We start from the raw sequence: 17429 nt of genomic DNA, 5'->3' as shown, positions 1-17429 counted from the left end.
TTTGGGTAGGAAAGGAAATTGTGCGTACCGTCACGGTTATTTGGGTTGTAGTCACTTATTGAAATATGAGAAAGTTGCATTATTTGCTTTTTCACATAAGAATAAAGCAATTAGGTACGCAGTGGAGAGTTTCCAAATGTAATAGATTTGTCACATTTAAGGTGACAATAACCATCATCATATTTCTAAAACGAGATTTTCTCTTATTAGAATTCAAATCGTTATCTTCAAAGTCGGCCGAAATCGTTTCTTCGAAAGAATTTTACTAATGCATGATTAAAACTTACACAAAAGTAGAATTGTTATTAATATTTTTCCTCAAAGTGTCTGTGAATTTTGCCTCAATTCTAATGACGCATTTATTCGTTGATCTATTTTCAATTTTAAGTGAAAATAGATTTAATTGCTACCCCACTCCTTACTTTTCCTTCAAATAAAATTGGGTTCTATTAAAACTGAAATCTGAAAAAACATTCTACCTTGAATTTAACCCATCCCCTGGAAGCACTGCACTGACCGTGATCTAATCTGGTGAATAATTTATTTAAAGCTGTGGAAACTTAACTGATTCTAGCTTTGACTTTATTCCTTGCCGAAAATAAATGAATCACAGTCATTCAGATCCTGGAAAAGAGGTTACAAATGCGATTTCTCTGATTTTGTCAAAGAAAATCGAGTGAAAATGCATGAAAATGTACTGACGAAATGACATTAACTACAGCACTGCTCTAGTAAATAAGCATTTTCATTGTCACTTTACTATTGAAAAATGTTTTTTTGGAATTTATTTTCACAAGTGATACTTATATTACAGGGTGCTTCTGGAAACGCACAAAATTAAGTCTTCCCGAAATATCAAGTTTTACAAAATAGTTCAAACAATCGTAGAACTTGCATATTTCAATCTGTCAACTATTAAACGCAACAGGAACAACTTTATTTCATTTTCTAACATAATTAACAGATCGTATTAAATTTAGTTTGACAGTTAAATTAAACTGCAGTACCAACTTTGGAACTTGCATTTAAAAAATCTATTTTAACTAAGTGCTGGTAAATAAGTAATAATAAAACTTATTGATTCCACGCATTAAGTAAATTTTAAATAAATCAATACCAAGTTGTTACTAATGTTAGTTTCTCTCAGAATTTCCTTTAAATATTTACAAAATTGCTTTCTGGAAACGAGAAAATTCAAGGAAAAAGCTGTGAATGAAGCACACTTTTTTTAAATGGAAATCAATACTGCAAGTTTAATAATTCAAAAATTTTGTCAAGAACTCTCTAACATTGCCTGTCCAGACTTTTAAAGTAAAGTAGCGTCAACGGTGAAATGTTGCGTGATTTAACAGACAAGTTCTTTTTTGGTCTATTTAAATAAAATATAAATATATTAAATACAGCTGTATATGTTATAAAAATAATAGCTAGTTTTATTCGCCCTAGAAGTTGTGCAAACATGTTTTGTCTCGATTTAGATGAGCCAATATTTAAATATTTAAAGAAAATATCGTCTCTGACTGAAATTTGAACCGGAGAGCAACGTCGTACTTACATTCTGTCTAAATAAGCTGGAAGCACAAAGCGACTGAGAGCTTTCAGTTGTAAAAGACATATTTTGGTCTTTATTTATGTCCAAGCTTTCCGAAGCTTTATATTAAATTTATAGCATGCCCAAGTTTGTGTCATATTTTTAACCGTTATTAATAGTTTTTTTTTGGTAAAAATATGAAAACCTTTTCAACACTTAATTAAATGTCCTAATGTTTGAATATTTAAACAAAACCCAGCTGTAGGTAACATGAGGAAAAAAATATAATAAAATAACAGGTATTATTAAAACAAAACAAAATACGTGAAATTCGTAAATTATATTGTAGTAAGATCTTACCAAACTTCTAACCCACAGTTCTTGATTCAGCGACCACGAAACATGAAGTAAGTTAAATTTCACAATAGGCAAATTTAGTTTAAAAACATATCCATTAGAGAGTAGTACGTGTAAGCATATAAAATTGTGCTTGAAAACATCTATAAAGGACTCTTTTTACGTATACAATTTTACGTTTACGTATTGTAATTCCCTGTAACATTTAGCCTTCCACTATACATATGCACCATAACCCCGTATTCTGACTAAATATATAGAGAAATTCACGACAGAGTTCATGTGCATGTTTTGTCCGAAGCACAAAATTAATGGATCGCACGGTATTTTTACTGCTGTCTGTGGCAAAATGTGACTAAATGGACTTTTAATGCATTCACCACTATTTTCTGCCACCCTAACAGGTTTCAGGCAAGCGGTGTTTTAGCGTTGGAAGAAAACCTGGTTACAGTTAATTTTCTCGTTTTTCAGTATTTTTTTTAAGAAAGTCGAAATGACGATTAAATAAGTTTCCAAGTTTATAATTAAGTAAAAATGACGTCAATCAACCTCAAGAGTTTTTACGTTCATTATAAATGATCTAATTTAACTTTAGAGACTGTGCTTTCTGCAAATATATTCCATCTAACCTGATAATAGTTTAAGTGCAAAGTATTCAAATGCAATTAAATTACAAATGAAACAGGAATTCTATTGCCTGCCTGAGCATAAATCTTAATAAAAAAGAAAAAAACCTACATTTCTGCATTAACGCGCAACCTGCACTGTACAATTATATCTAATCAAGTTTTGTTTTAATAAACACTAGAGTACAAAAAAATCTAAATAATTACAAACAACAAATAAAAGTATTATTATCTAATCTGATTAAAGATTTATTTATCTTCACAAAATTTACCAACACCAATTTTGGCGATAATTTAATTAAAAATAATTTGACAACAGCAGTGAAACAAAATTAAAATAACAATGTGGCAACTGAGAAAAAAACTGCAAAGTTGTTTACATATAACTTTCTTCTCCTTTGCAGTATCCGCGTATGCAGACTTCCTGTCGACCCTGATCTTCTCTTGCGTACTCCTTTAAACCTTTCTAATGTGATAAAGCAAACATTTTAACAGTACTTCCATCAATTTTTTGCATACATCCAACAATCATCAAAATAAAAAACTTATTGTCAAAATACTCAAATTTAAATTCACAAACATTTCTGCGCGTAATTACTTTCCCCTGGGTTCTTTATGATTTTGTAATGATCCAATAAATTTTAGTATCTTAATAAATTTCAAATGGACAGTTAATAATTTTAATTATGTACGAGTACCTATATAACAATTTAGAGTAGTTAATTCACGCACGTTAAATTAAAAAAATAATTCTTAAGGGAAGGATGAAGGATGAAGGATATCCTTAAAGTACCATCAAAATTTATAAGTAACTGACTCGTTAGTTGCGAAAATTATGTGCCTAATAAATCGTCAATTCGTATACAGACATACAAAGAAATAGTCAGACAGAATCGTGGAATTCATTCTTCGTTAAAATTACCGTTGTACATCAGCACGAGCTAAGGTGCAGAAAATGCAGAAGCAATAGATTTAACTGTTCGTCGTCGAGCACAAAACTGTAATTTTAAAATCGTCAATTTATGGTATAACTTAGCCAAGAATATTAAATATACGAACCATATTAGTCTGAAATCAATTCGCTTTTAACGTTTACTGCATCTTCTTTTTAGGAGTTTTTTTTTAGGAAAAGCTTTGCAATATTTCCTTTGGTTTACCGAAGCAAACATCTACAAATTTTTGGCGTCAAAAGGCATCACGTTCACTGTTATTCTCAATGCAGCTAAATACATTCTTAATAATGCTCCTTTAATTCCTTCAGGGTCCACCTTCCTCGTTTTCTGCTTATGAACATGTCGCATGTACAAGATAGTAAGTAGAGCGGCAGCTCTTCTTATGTCATGTCGCAACTAACGTAACACTTAACAGACACCATCAGCCTTGAAACGTATCAAAACTAGAACAATCGGGAACTATTGTAATTGGCACAATACGACCCTGTCCATTCCCAAGACATTCCTGCCCAATGCTCTCCACTTTCCATTTAGACTGTAATAATAAGTGAAGCCTTTTTAAATCGAAACAGCCCTTGTCCATTCTAATATCCGATCTCTTGTTCCAGGACGCCGAGACAATAGAGAGATTAAACGAATCCGGGGAGCTGAGGAGAATATTAAAACCTTTCAAGGTAAGTTCCTCCGGGCGATCTAATCGTTCGATTAAAGCTTAACCGTATCAAAACTTGTTGGGTAATCAAAGTCGCGCAATCGATTGGTCTGGACGACGTTTTATTTGTTTTTTCAGTGTGTGTCAACGCACCGGCAAATTACTTTCGCAAAGCGAATGGTTTGTACACCAGAGACCCGCTAATTATATCCTCGGCCACCAGTGGCGACTCGTGCGTTAACATTTTCGCACGATTAAAAAACCCTTTTCGAAATTAAGTTGAATTTGTGGCGTATTGGCCTTTGTTTGTGCCGTGCGGTATATAAAAAAAACTAGATTGTATAAAACTTGACAGTTGATTTACACCATATAGTAGCCTAAACACAACGGCTTTATTGCTAACGATATAACACAAATTATGTTGTTTCCATTGTTGAATTTATTTGGAAAATCACGCTGTTAATTAGTTTAGTGTTGCTTTCAAGAACCGTCAAAGGTAGAATTGGCACATAATCTCATTATTCCCATTATGGATATATTAGATTTGGTCTTGTTTTTGATGCGTTTACATTAATTAATAGCAATTAAACTGTCACTAAAACAAAGACGTTTATGTACTCATGATACACGATGCATTTTTTAACTATAACTTCTACACAGGTTTAGATTCCGGTGTCTAATAGGTATCATTTTTCTCCTTTTTAATTAAAAAAGGCAGTCTGATGTTTTCAGCAAATTCACATTTTTATATGTAAAAAATTGTCATCTTTAAAAATTCTCTTTTCTTTTTGAACTAAACTTATTGATTCAATTAAATATATTGAAAAAATATTATGCGGACCAACTATGAATTAAATGCTATTAAATTTTCAAATTGATTCAAAATCTTCTTAGATTTTCCAGCCGCACACAACTCGTAATTTATTTATTTCTGCAAAATTTGTGATTCAAACTCTGGCGCAGCTTTTGGAAAACTTTCGTCTTTTTAGTAACAGCCACTCGAATATTCGAAAGACAAATTTTGTCTGAAAAAATTAATCCACTTGTGTTATAATTGATGAAATAATTGGTGCCTGCCGCCTCTGACTAGGCGTCGGTGCTCAACTTTGTCTGAATGCGAATTTCTGTTCCAGAGTATGGACGCCTGCACGACCTGCAAAGTTTGCGGCGGATATCGACTATTGCCTTGCCAAGTTTGCAATGGCAGCAAGAAATCGGTACACCGGAACCATTTCACCACCGAATTCGTAGCTTTGAAATGTATGAACTGTGATGAAGTCGGCTTAGTAAGGTGCACTGCATGTTAATACGAATCTCAAAGCTTCGAATCTTCCATCAACCCATTGGTCGCCGGATCGATAATTCCGGGTTGCCGGAAGTCGCACCGTCCATTGCCATATCCGAGGTTCCATCCACTCATTGTACTATTTCTGTTTTTGTGGTGTCTATACGAGTGCAATCTTGTTAGTCTTAGAGTCTTAATACCAATACGACTTATTTTTAAGTAGTTTTTGTAACGAATTTTAACATAACTAGCCTAGATATTTGTATAAATTTTATTTTGTGTTGAAATAAAAAACGAATAAAAAGTTTGCTCGTTTGCTGGGAATGTAATTTAATGGTGACTAGAATTTCCTCGGGGCTGTAAATATTCATTGTGGAAAGTGGGAAAGAACCTACTGATTTTAACACATAAAGGACTTCCGTTTCAAGCAAAAGTTTGTTTGAACAAATTCAGAAACTGGTGTACAAAAGAAAACTTTGGAAAGTGTAGTTGAAACAAATTTTCGGAAATGATGCGTTAACAAGACACAATAAAATAACTGCGTATAAACTGTTAAAACAAAATTATAAGATTTCACTTTTTTATGTTTCAGTATTTCAGTTACGGACATAAACAAGGAAATATAATATGACCTTGACTTTTTAATAAAATACGTAAAACATGATCATTATAATAATATTAGACAGGAATATGAATGTCTTCATTTAGAAATTTACAGATTTACCGTTATTTTAACACTAAGAACATTTGCATTAATATAAAATTGCTTACAGTGTATACGACAAAAACTAACAATAGGCGCAGTAATTAGAGACTGGTGTTTTAATTTTTAACAAAAGAAGTCTTAAAAAAATCTGAAACTCTCTAAATAGACAGGAAAATATAATGAAAAGAAACCGTTCAAGTCAACTTATTTGTTAGTACGTCTATTACACCTAAAAAAAAGAAATGTCTTAATAATAATCCATAGGCAAAATTTTAGAGGCAATTATTATTCATCATTATTTGCATATTGCGAAGAACATTTTACTGGTGGATTTTCTTTTTTTTCCGCTGAATTTTATTATTTTATTGTAATGCAGGACATCATTGTAATTTTTTCCTGCTTTCATCAATTTCAGTTCGGCAAAATTTTTGGTGAAAGTAAGTGTTGCCAAATCCTTGAACAATGTATTTATTATTTGGTCACTACAACTTGGAATGCGTTCCTCCTTCCTCCCATTATAAATCTTGTATAGGTAACACAAATCTAGACAAAATGTAGACACACTTCTATTAAACCTTGTAATATTTCTTTTACTTTGAGTCATATTGCCATACACTCAGAACCACAGATGTTACATCTGATTTGAAGGCTAATTTAATAAAATTTTGAATTTAGATACTTAGTACAGTTCAAACAGGAAGTGTCGCATTCATTCTGAAGTTCGATTTGTAATAGACAGAACTAGTGCATTTTTGTATGGAAGTGATGCAAGTGACATTTAGAAATACCGACATCCAGATACAATCTTTCTAGGTTTGTCCCAGGATAGTGACGGCGTTATTTGTCAAACTGATTTCAAAACAGCAGTGACAGTTATTACTACTGATTAAATCGTGTTTGAATTTAATTAGTACCTAATTTATTGTTTCAGTTTATATATTATTTGACTTACTGAAGGAATTTTTTATTAGTTATCTGCTACCTAGAAATAGAATCAATCACACTGGCGTATCAATTATTGAATTTTTATTAGACAGTTAAATCATTTCACGTTAGAAGTACATTACGTTCATTATTAACTCCCACACTTTGGTAAGTAAATAAAAAGTAACAACCTACGCAGTTCCTGTAAAATGCGACCGTAGTATATGCCTACAGGCTTTCATTGAATTTAACCTTTAGAAAATAAACGTTATAATTTCCGAAAATAACGTTGCCCCAGAGTGTAAATATGTTGTTTCTCCTAGGCATAAAGCATAGTGAACCAGGCATGGTCCATTCAAATTTAAAGGGGGTGTAATCTTAACTTCACATTTTAAATTAATTTATTTTGTGCAGTAGAAATAAGAAAACAATGTAGTGTCAACGCATTATGTTTGAACGTGCACTTTACAATTTTAATTATGTATTTTTAATTGCAATTAAAAAAAGTTTCATTTGTGCGTTGTATTAATATTGATATTTCTCCGACTGAAAGGAATAATCTATGATCGTTTACGACTTATTACTTAAAATTCAAAAATATTAAAAATGACTGACTGTAATTACTAGTTTGAGTTATGTGTGTGGGCGACTCAATACGTGTTTGCTTTATATCCGCAACAATCAGAAATTTTCATCGTTAAATATGACGCTACTCGTCGGTCGTTTTACTGACCGGTAATAAAATCGGTAAAACATTACACAAACAAAAAAAAATTGTTACCAAAGCTAGTCAGTGCCGTGTTAAAATAATAAAGAAAAAGTATCTTGCTAAAAAAAAAGATGTTGCTGCAAAAATAGCACTTGTATTTATTACACAAAAAAAAAACTACTTGTAAAATAAATTTCATTGGTTTAGGGTAACAAATATCATCAGTATTCTCATCATACAGTCAACAAAGAATTTGAAGAAAAAGCTAGAAAAACAAATCGCCGAGTTCGTTAACACCAACGAAAGTATTATATTATCCCTGATAACTAATCTGCCTCCAGAAAATGACTTTTCAAGAGGTAGTGACGTACCTTTCATATTGATTCAAATGCGTAGTAGTACAATGATTCAATTTGTTTAGATCCTTTTCCCGGGAATAAATTAACGTTCAATATATCCGCAACAAACTATGAAACTTGGAAGTATTCCGGGATGAAAATAATATAGACATTTTTTTGTATCAGTGAATATTGTCTGCCGACTTCAGAACCCTCACTGTAGAATGTCAAAAATTTCTACATATTGGTTATTTTTTATAGACAAAACTCCATTCTTACCAGCGTGAATTTTTAACTACACAGAAGGAATTAACTACACCAAACTTGACGTCAGACAACACTGCGTTGAAATATCTTTCAAAGTTGCATTAATCCTACTAAATGAAGAAAACAGCATCTAACGCTCTCCCTTTGGCGATAAATCTCTAAATAATAAATAATTTAAACCCCTTAAAAAATCTTGAATTGGTTGTGATTCGTTGCCACGTTCGACGTGCAATTCCCACCAGCGCGCAACCAGCTAATTCCTACATCAACTATATCATAAGGTAACGATCTAAAAATGCCTAAAGTGATTATGCATATAAAGCATTATTAAGAAGCATCCCACTTAAATCCGCTTTCAAATAAAGAAAACCTCAATGAAATCGGTTCATACGTTTGGAAACTATACGGTACCACAGATAGACAAAAGTTTCAAGTTACATACACTTCTCTTCCTGCGTTGTTAATAAGTACAAAAAGAAATACATCTAATATAAATTAGTCTAGCCATGAATTTCGTAATTTACGTTCCTCAGTTGAAGCTATCCACATAATTTATAATTCGGAAAAGCAGTACCCATAATGCTGATAATGAACCGCACAAATCTCTATGGGAAAAATTGCCCAAAGGTTATTCCAACAGAACTTCCCTCGCTCCTAAAGTGCAGTGAACAAATCCTGCTTCTTCGAAAACTTATACAATCTGATTTTGGAAAATGTTATTCTTTTTTATGCTAAACCGAATAACTTAAAAAATAAATATTGCCAGTCACAGTGAAATAAAAAAAAAAATGCGGCACAAGATAATAATCAACGTTATTACTCGATGCGCTCCGCTTATTTTGATGTAAAAGTTCTTTATTCAATTTGGATTTTTTTAGTATAATTTGGAAGCCTAGAAGTCGACTTCCTTGGTTGCTTAAAGATTGGAAAGGTTATTTGCAATATTGGTGACAATCAAGACATTTATATTTGCCGCTCTATTCTACCTGTACCATTTGAAAAAGTAATTAAGAACCACTTAGTTAATTTCTTTGAACTAAATAAACTGTCTACACCAGAGCAATTTGGTTTCAAGAAAATTGTGCACGGCATTCCCAAATGTTTTCAAAAAAACTAAGTTATCTGCACTATTTTGTTAGATTTGAATACGAGATGCTAACTACTAACAAAATTAGAATATTACGGCGTAAGAGGTAATCTACATAATCTTAAGTAGTTCTTGAAAAAAAAACTATCAATGTCAATTCCCGTTAATGTTGGAGTTCCACAAGGTTCAATTTTGGGCCCCACTTTTTTTCGTATTCATTAATAATAATCTTCTAACGAATATTAACATTGGTAAAACAATTTTATTTGCAGATGACGCAACCATGGAGTGAGCCATTTTTGATTTAATTAATAAAATAAATTTCCTCATTCTTTAATTTTTTTAATCACCCGATATAAGTAATTCTAAAAACTATGAGTATTTATAAAATTAAATAAAATTTATTATTGTAAATTTTGGAGATGGCGTCGTCCCATTGGTGTTGGCCAAATTTTGGTTAGCGTTTTACCATCTACATGATATTCCTAACATACATATAAAATACAATCTGAACAGACGGTAGACAGACTGAACCAGGAGACCTAATTTTTCATACTCTATGGGTCATGAAATGTCGAGAAAACATAAAAGTAGCCCAGTCGTCCCCCGATAGACTCGATTACAATACTTTCTTTGCTTACACTCAGGAAGTAAAAATAAAATTCGCAAATTTAAATTTTATAATTTTTCGAATATTTTGTATTTTATAAACGTTTATTCCCACAACGCCGAAAACACAAAATATTTCACCAACCACGTTGGCATTATCTAGACAAAGCTGAACTCTGTATTGGTTCGACTATATTTCAAGGGCGAGAGAAGTTGTGTATAAGTAACCCTAGACCACATTTTTGTTCAACATTGAGTGATGTAACACACTTTACTTTGCTACAATATCCACATCACGTTTGTTTATTTGGATTAAATGTTTATATGTCTGAGGGCGGCGGCGACGGTCACTCCGCCGATAAGCAACTGATGTTACACGTTATTACACGGGGGAGACTTTTCTATGCATTTATTAATGAATCACACTTACTTTAGTTTTGTTTATTATATCCAGTGCATTGATTATATCGTACTAACAATAATGGAAAAATATGAATGCGTTGTAAGGCACATGGATAAACTACAGTGTAATAAATTATCTATTCTATTATTGTATTGTTACATTGTGGAAATAGGATGTGCTGTTCCTGATTTGAAAAAAAAAGTTGGAGACGCCAAGAATCGTACCCAGGCCCAGGTCCGGAAACTAGGTTTACATATAGCTGAGACATTTTCGGCTATTACTGGTCGACGTATTATGTGGTAAAAGAACAGTGATGCTTAGCATAATAATTATAATAATAATAATAAACAAAAGCAGGGTGAATTCACAAAACACAAGTGTGGGAGTATAATATTTTATAAAATTTAAGATATATTAATTATACAACACTTTGCTGGGATGTCATTACGTTGTTGGTGGGGACGATTAGAAAAATTTTGATTAGGGTTTTACCATCTACATTATATTCCTAATATAAATACAAAATTTAACAACAATCGAGCCAGTACTGTCTAATAAAAATCCGTGACGGCAGACAAACAGACAGACGGACGGACAGACAGACCGGAAAGAAAAGGGAGACATATTTCTTCGTACTCTTGGGGTCATGAAAGGTCGAGAAAACGTAAAAGTAGAGAGTCGGCCGAGAAACTCGATCGCAATACTTCCTTCGCTTACGCTCGGGAAGCAAAAATATATTCAATAAAAAGAAAAAAGTATTTATCCAAATACCTTTGATTTTAACTCACTATACTGAGGGAATGCACAACATAAAACAATTTACTATTTTTTTCACAACCGCACATCCACAAAAATTTATCATATGTGTCTTGTCTATTAAAACATCTATGAAGTCTCTCGTTTTGCTATGAACACTTTTGTTATTAATGAATCAGGGGTGGCCAAAATTTGTCACTACAATTTTATCGTCGTAAGACAGAGGACGATATTTTATGAAATATTCAACTGAATTCATTATTTTTATTTAAAATAAAACAGTTTTAGTAACGCAGAATGAAGACGTACTTCCGCAGTTGTATTACTGCTAGCAGTCACTGTTTCAAGTGTGACCCGATTCCAGCCAAATACAGCGACCATAGGGGCGGTTTCCATGGCAACGGTGTAAACAAAACATTTCAATGAGTCATGATTTGGTCTCCACTTTTATCGAGACCTTACTAACGATGTGTCCAAGACACATTTTTAGATGTAAGTTTTTATACATTTGATACAAATGGAGCGAGATAAAAAAATTAGCTTTGATATTTACGACACAAACTTCCATATATTTTTTTTAATATTGAAAATTATAATTTTGCTGTGTCCAGGGTGTATGTAGACGTTGTAAATTTTTGAAACCCTCCCCTCCCCCACAGCAACTGATTAAAAAACTCAAATTATCAATGCTGCGATACGCACAATCAAAATAAATTTAAAATTCCAGATTGTCGTCTAACTAAGTAATATACAGGGTGAGTATTATAATAACAGGACCCTGACCAATTTTCAATGCAACACAACATACATCTATATTGCTAGATTCCAAAATAAACACATATGGTTTTAGGATCAACGTAGATACTCTCCTTGCTAGTTATCACTGTTTCTGAAAGACGTCAATCAAAAGTTCACAAATGAAATTTAAAAAAAAAAAAAGCAAACATATTAATTCAAAGAAATGTAGTAAATAAATTGAAGAATTAAATAAATTGAACTAGCGTAAGTACTGTTGAAAATGCATTTCGATGCGATTTAACAGACAACCGGACGCCGGCAAGTTTAAGGAGAGTTAGAATTGCAGCACCTGCATTTCTAATTCTGGTTTTTAAATCCTCACAATTACGAATAGGATTTTGGTAAACTTGTTCTTTAACTCACCCTGTACAGTATATCTCTAAAGAATGCTTGTTATTTTTAAACAAATAATTTTAAATATTTCCAAAATGTAAGCTTAAAACCAAAAATTGAGAAATGGCAAATTTATTGGTGGAACACGTTCCTGACAGTGGAATCGGTTACTTAATTTTTTATTTTAAAGTAATAAACTGTTGGGAATCGATGTTTGAAGTCGTGTTATGTTACAGTTTCTATGCAAGTAAGAACAAGTATGATTGAACGCTTTTATCTTTATTAAACAATATTACATTACGTTTCCTTTAGAACATATATGAATATTTTATGTAACTATGTAGTCGCAAAGATACGACTTTTAATTTTGCTGTTTTCTACATTTTTCTTTTATTATTTTTTAGTATAATTCAATCTTACAAAGAGAATCTACGTTTGAGCTATGTTTAAAATAACTTTAATTAAATTAGTTTAAATGCTCGTTCAGATACTCATGTCTATTTACGTAAAAGATTTGGACAAAAAAATAATTCCAATATCCAAAATATGCCTACATTATTATTTATTAAAGTCTTTTGCCGTCACATTAACTACTAGCTTCTAACACCACTTTATCAAGTTTCAAGAGCAATTGTAACTAATTTAAAAACTCTTTCCTGTGTTTTAATTGGGTAAGTAGTAACAAGATGTGCACTTCTGTAAGTAATTGGTTAGAATTGAGCGACTGAGAGCAATCTGTTGTTTGCTACAAAAACTTTGTCGTTTCCCCATTATACTTACTTCTTTAATCGTAAAGCTTTCAGTTTTTAGGGACTGTTTCTTACACGTGCTGTTAAGTTCAACTGTGGTGAAAATTTCAGAATCGAAATTATGTTTATTTCATGCAAATGCTAAAATAGGTAACTTGTCGCATTAATATATAGGATTTAGATATATCCTCCCGTTGGGATGTAATCTCACTCGTTTGATACTGAGAATATCTATTGCTATATTTATCCTGAACTAGAACAGAAAAATGAAGTTATGAGATATCGGAGGAATTTCTTTGCCGATGATCTCTCTCGCTAAAATAATCCCATATTTCTCAACCAGAGTCATGTGTGGGGACAATTTTTAAAATAGAATGATTTTAATCATACCTCCATAATTTTTAGTATTCAAATACGTTAATTTATTTCAAATTAACTCAAGTATGCAGGCATCGCTACAAACAAACACAAATTATTCCGTTTCAAACAACAAGCACAATAATAATACCTGCATCTACAAAATTTAGCAAATTTTAGAGTTAAAACAATTCGGAATTCATGACTGCAGAGAATGTAATTTGCTGATAGGAATTTTTATTTTTATCTACCTCTTGCTAAGGAAAATATATTCACACTATCTTAAGGAATGTGCAGATTGATGTTTTCTTGGCATTTCACAAATGGAGAATATGAATTTAACATTTCCTAGTTTCCTTGGTCTGTCTGTTTTGTAGACAAAATATCTCCAACTTTTTCCTCTGACATGATTATTTTCACATTTTAATTATGTTTTATGCTTATCTTAAAAATGTCTATTCCGAGATTTTAAGAATTTAATTTAAACCGATTACTTGTCCAGAAAATTAGTGACGTCAAAGCATAGCTTTTTGGACAAATTTCGCGTGAAAAATGTAACGTACTTTTTCTTGTCCTGCTGCTTTATGATCCAACCCTATTTTTAATTTTGTGTATACGAGTTACCATCAAAAAGTTATCTGAGAACACTTAACAGATTTCTTTGGAAGTTTTGTACGACGCTAACATTAGTGTCGGAATTATATAACATTAATTAAACTTTATTTATTTATTGCCATTTCGTAATATTATTAAATAAATGTTTATTGAAAATTACGCTATTATATGTACCTACTTCCTTAATATTATTTTACTTTTACTTCCTGAGTCATGAATAACAGAAGTATTATATCGTCATTAAAGGATACTGTTACATAAATCTGTTCTTCATTTGTGCTGCAATAAGATATCTATATTCATTTATATCATTTGTTTTAAAAAGTTGAAACCATCAAATTGACCAAATAAATGAAATCTGAATAAGGAACTTTTAAAATTTTGGTAGACATGAATTGTGTCACTCTAAATTTATTTATTCATTGCTTACAAAAGTTGATGCACCATCTCAGAAATTATTAGACAAATATTTTCAAAATTACATTCAGACACACGTGATTTGACGTTGTGCTTAGAAGGAAATAGCAATGTGATTAACTTTAAATATTCTTTTATTGGTACCGTTTCCATTGCAGCAGAACAACTAATAATAGTTTTAGCACAATACATGGTAAGTTTATCACGATTCCAGTGAATAATAAAATCATTGTTTCGATTGTTTTCAAATCATTTTATTGTTTGTAAGTGTATGAGAGTAGATTACATAATGTGAATTTTTAATTATACGTATATTGACTACGGCAAAACCGAACACACTGAAGTGCTGTTTTAACTTTCATATAAGCCACATTTTTGTAATTTTTTCAAGTTACATATTCTTTTTTAACTTCCTTGTGTAAAAATTATTGTGTTAAAATACTCCATATGTTTATATGCTAAAAACAGGTTCAACTTTTCTTTATAAAGTAAATGTTAACTATTTAAATAATAGTACTTACATGCGTTTTATGCAAGTCACTCACAGAAACACTCGACAATGTACATTCCACGAATCTTTCCTATTATTATTACTAATCAAATCAGTAATCTTTGCGCAAAATTTTATATAAAAAAAACCATGACACCCTGCAAAAGAATGTAATTTTTCAAGATCTAATCTGCTTTTGCGTAGTAAGATTTGGGTGATATCACAACTTTTGACTATAATAATATATCGATTTTTGTTTTTTTTATGCGGAAATGGGATGTAGTAATAGTTATTTACATAAAAGTCAGGAAAATGTCTCATTACTGAAGAGGAGCTATGTTGAAATACGAGGCACTTTGTGCCGAGTATTTTAAAGCTCCGAGTCAAATAAGACATTTTACTGACGAGTTTTGTATTAAATTTTTCCGGAAATCGCAATAAATCGCTAAAAATCGAGATTTTCCAACAAGTTTTTTAATTAATTGCGCAAAAATCTAGTTTGTCAATTTCTTGAAAACGATGGTTACAAACAAAACAATTATAAAATTTTGTGCGTACGTCAGAGCTGTGTGTTTATTTCATTAATTAATTATGAATACAAGCGAAAACACTGGTGAGGATGTTCCTTTTGACCTAAGCAAAGCAGCCGCTGCTGCTACAGAAGAATTGTTACCGTCGAAATCTAAGGAGCGGTATGAAAAGCAGTTCCAAATCTTTGAAGATTGGCGCAGGCTTAAAAATGTTACTTCGCTAACGGAAGACGTATTTCTGGCTTATTTTGCGGAAAACTCAAGTTCTTATACGGCTTCAAGCCTCTGGAGCACTTACTCTATGTTGAAAGCCGTGCTTTTGTTGAAGGAAAATTTGGATATCAGCAAGTTTTGTAAGGTAACTGCTTACCTAAAACGAAAATCGACTGGTTACCAACCAAAAAAATCGAAATGTTTGTCTCGGGACCAGATAGATAAATTTCTGCTTGAAGCTCCCGACAAGGAATTTTTATTAATGAAAGTAAGTTATTACAATGATTACATACATATTTAAGTTTTATTAAATTTGGTAATTTCAGGTGGCGCTTATTTTTGGGGTGTCTGGAGCCTGTCGATGCGACGAATTATCAAGGATGTTAGTTGACGACATTGAAGATCAAAATAACGTGCTAATAGTACACATTCCTGATTCTAAAACAAAAAAACCTCGACGCTTTGTAGTTGTTGATGAAAGAAATCTTGCTACATACAGACGTTATTTGGAATTACGTCCGCCTAGTACTCCACACAAGCGCTTATTTTTAAATTACAAGAAAGGGAAATGTACGGTCCAACCAGTGGGCTTGCATTCATTTGGTAAATTTCCTTCTCAAATTGCTACCTACCTTGGTCTACCAACACCTCTGGAATACACAGGACATTGTATGCGGCGCAGTTCCGCGACTTTACTAGTAGACGCAGGAGGAGATATTACCAACTTAAAAAGGCATGGAGGATGGCAAAGCAGTTCAGTAGCAGAAGGATACATAGAAGAGTCCATCGAAAATAAATTAGATATAGCTAATAAAATACAAGCTGGTCCGAAAAAAAGACCCTTCACTAATATCGAGACGTGTCCCTCTACAAGTAGTGATTCATCTGAAATCTGTTGCACCGAAATCTCGACTGAAATTTTTGATAAAAAGGTTAAACTTGATCATAAATCTCTGTCTGGAATTAACATTGCAAATATATCGAATTCTACAATTAATGTTAATATCTGTAAATAGTGTAATTTACGAAATTTTGAATAAATTTTTCTTGTTTAAATAACTAATTATTTTGCATCATTTTTGTAGTTTTTACAGTACTAGTCAGGGAAATCCAATTTTCCTGCGCCTAATGTCGCAAGGAAATGCTGTTTCAATGACGATTTCCGGAAAAAAAATAAATTGGCATTAAAATTAGTCTTAGGTCTTCCATAAGGCACTTTTTTGTAAATTTGATGGTACACTAACATTTAATTAGTTTTTACAAAACATTCACTAAAATTTACGTTTGTATTACAATTTTATTATTCTATTGTTTTACGACCAAAATGCTCTGTAAAAATCAGCGCCTTTGCAACAAAAATATATAGGGCCGGTGTAAAGAGTTTTACTTTACCCCCTATTATGCATTAATCCTTAAGGTGGGTTTCCGTCTGTCTGTCTGTCTGTCAGTCGTCTGTCGCCTGTGTCGATTTTATTTATTGAACATATTATCTCCGAAACTACCCAACCAACTGTTGTTAACTGTAGATATATGTCACGAATATCATGTAGATGGTATTAAAAGCTAAGGAAAATTTGTCTTATCATCCCCACCAACAATTTGATGACGGCACCTCAAAATTCTGCTTAGTAAATTGCTATGTAAAGTTTATAAAATGCCTGTACTTGTGATTTACATTTACAGCATACCGATTTAAAAAAAAATCAAATTATACAATAAATTTT

The 17429-nt window shown here is 32.0% G+C and overlaps 2 protein-coding genes across 3 annotated transcripts in view; both read left to right on the top strand.

The window, feature by feature from the left end:
- The window catches only part of LOC135130026 (glutaredoxin domain-containing cysteine-rich protein CG12206-like), a 69136-nt gene extending 63417 nt beyond the window's left edge, over nucleotides 1–5719 (top strand). For both annotated transcript variants that reach the window (XM_064057338.1, XM_064057329.1), the window contains exons 4-5: nucleotides 4076–4141; nucleotides 5253–5719. In XM_064057338.1, the coding sequence (XP_063913408.1) occupies nucleotides 4076–4141; nucleotides 5253–5426 (240 nt within the window). In that variant the 3' untranslated portion in view covers nucleotides 5427–5719. The remainder of the gene's footprint in view (nucleotides 1–4075; nucleotides 4142–5252) is intronic.
- A 10064-nt stretch (nucleotides 5720–15783) lies between these two features.
- On the top strand, nucleotides 15784–16768 carry LOC135122313 (uncharacterized). Its single transcript, XM_064046539.1, has 2 exons — nucleotides 15784–15973; nucleotides 16032–16768. Exons 1-2 carry the CDS (start codon nucleotides 15794–15796, stop codon nucleotides 16719–16721), a joined length of 870 nt encoding a protein of 289 aa, XP_063902609.1. The 5' UTR covers nucleotides 15784–15793; the 3' UTR covers nucleotides 16722–16768.
- The last annotated feature ends 661 nt before the right edge of the window (nucleotides 16769–17429 follow it).

The sequence above is a fragment of the Zophobas morio genome, unplaced genomic scaffold (assembly GCF_036711695.1).
Source record: "Zophobas morio isolate AGI-343-1 ecotype UQ-CSIRO unplaced genomic scaffold, CSIRO_AGI_Zmor_V1 ptg000002l, whole genome shotgun sequence".
Lineage (NCBI taxonomy): Eukaryota > Metazoa > Arthropoda > Insecta > Coleoptera > Tenebrionidae > Zophobas > Zophobas morio.
The sequence above is the reverse complement of the archived record's forward strand: the minus strand, read 5'-3'. Positions and strand labels throughout refer to the sequence as shown.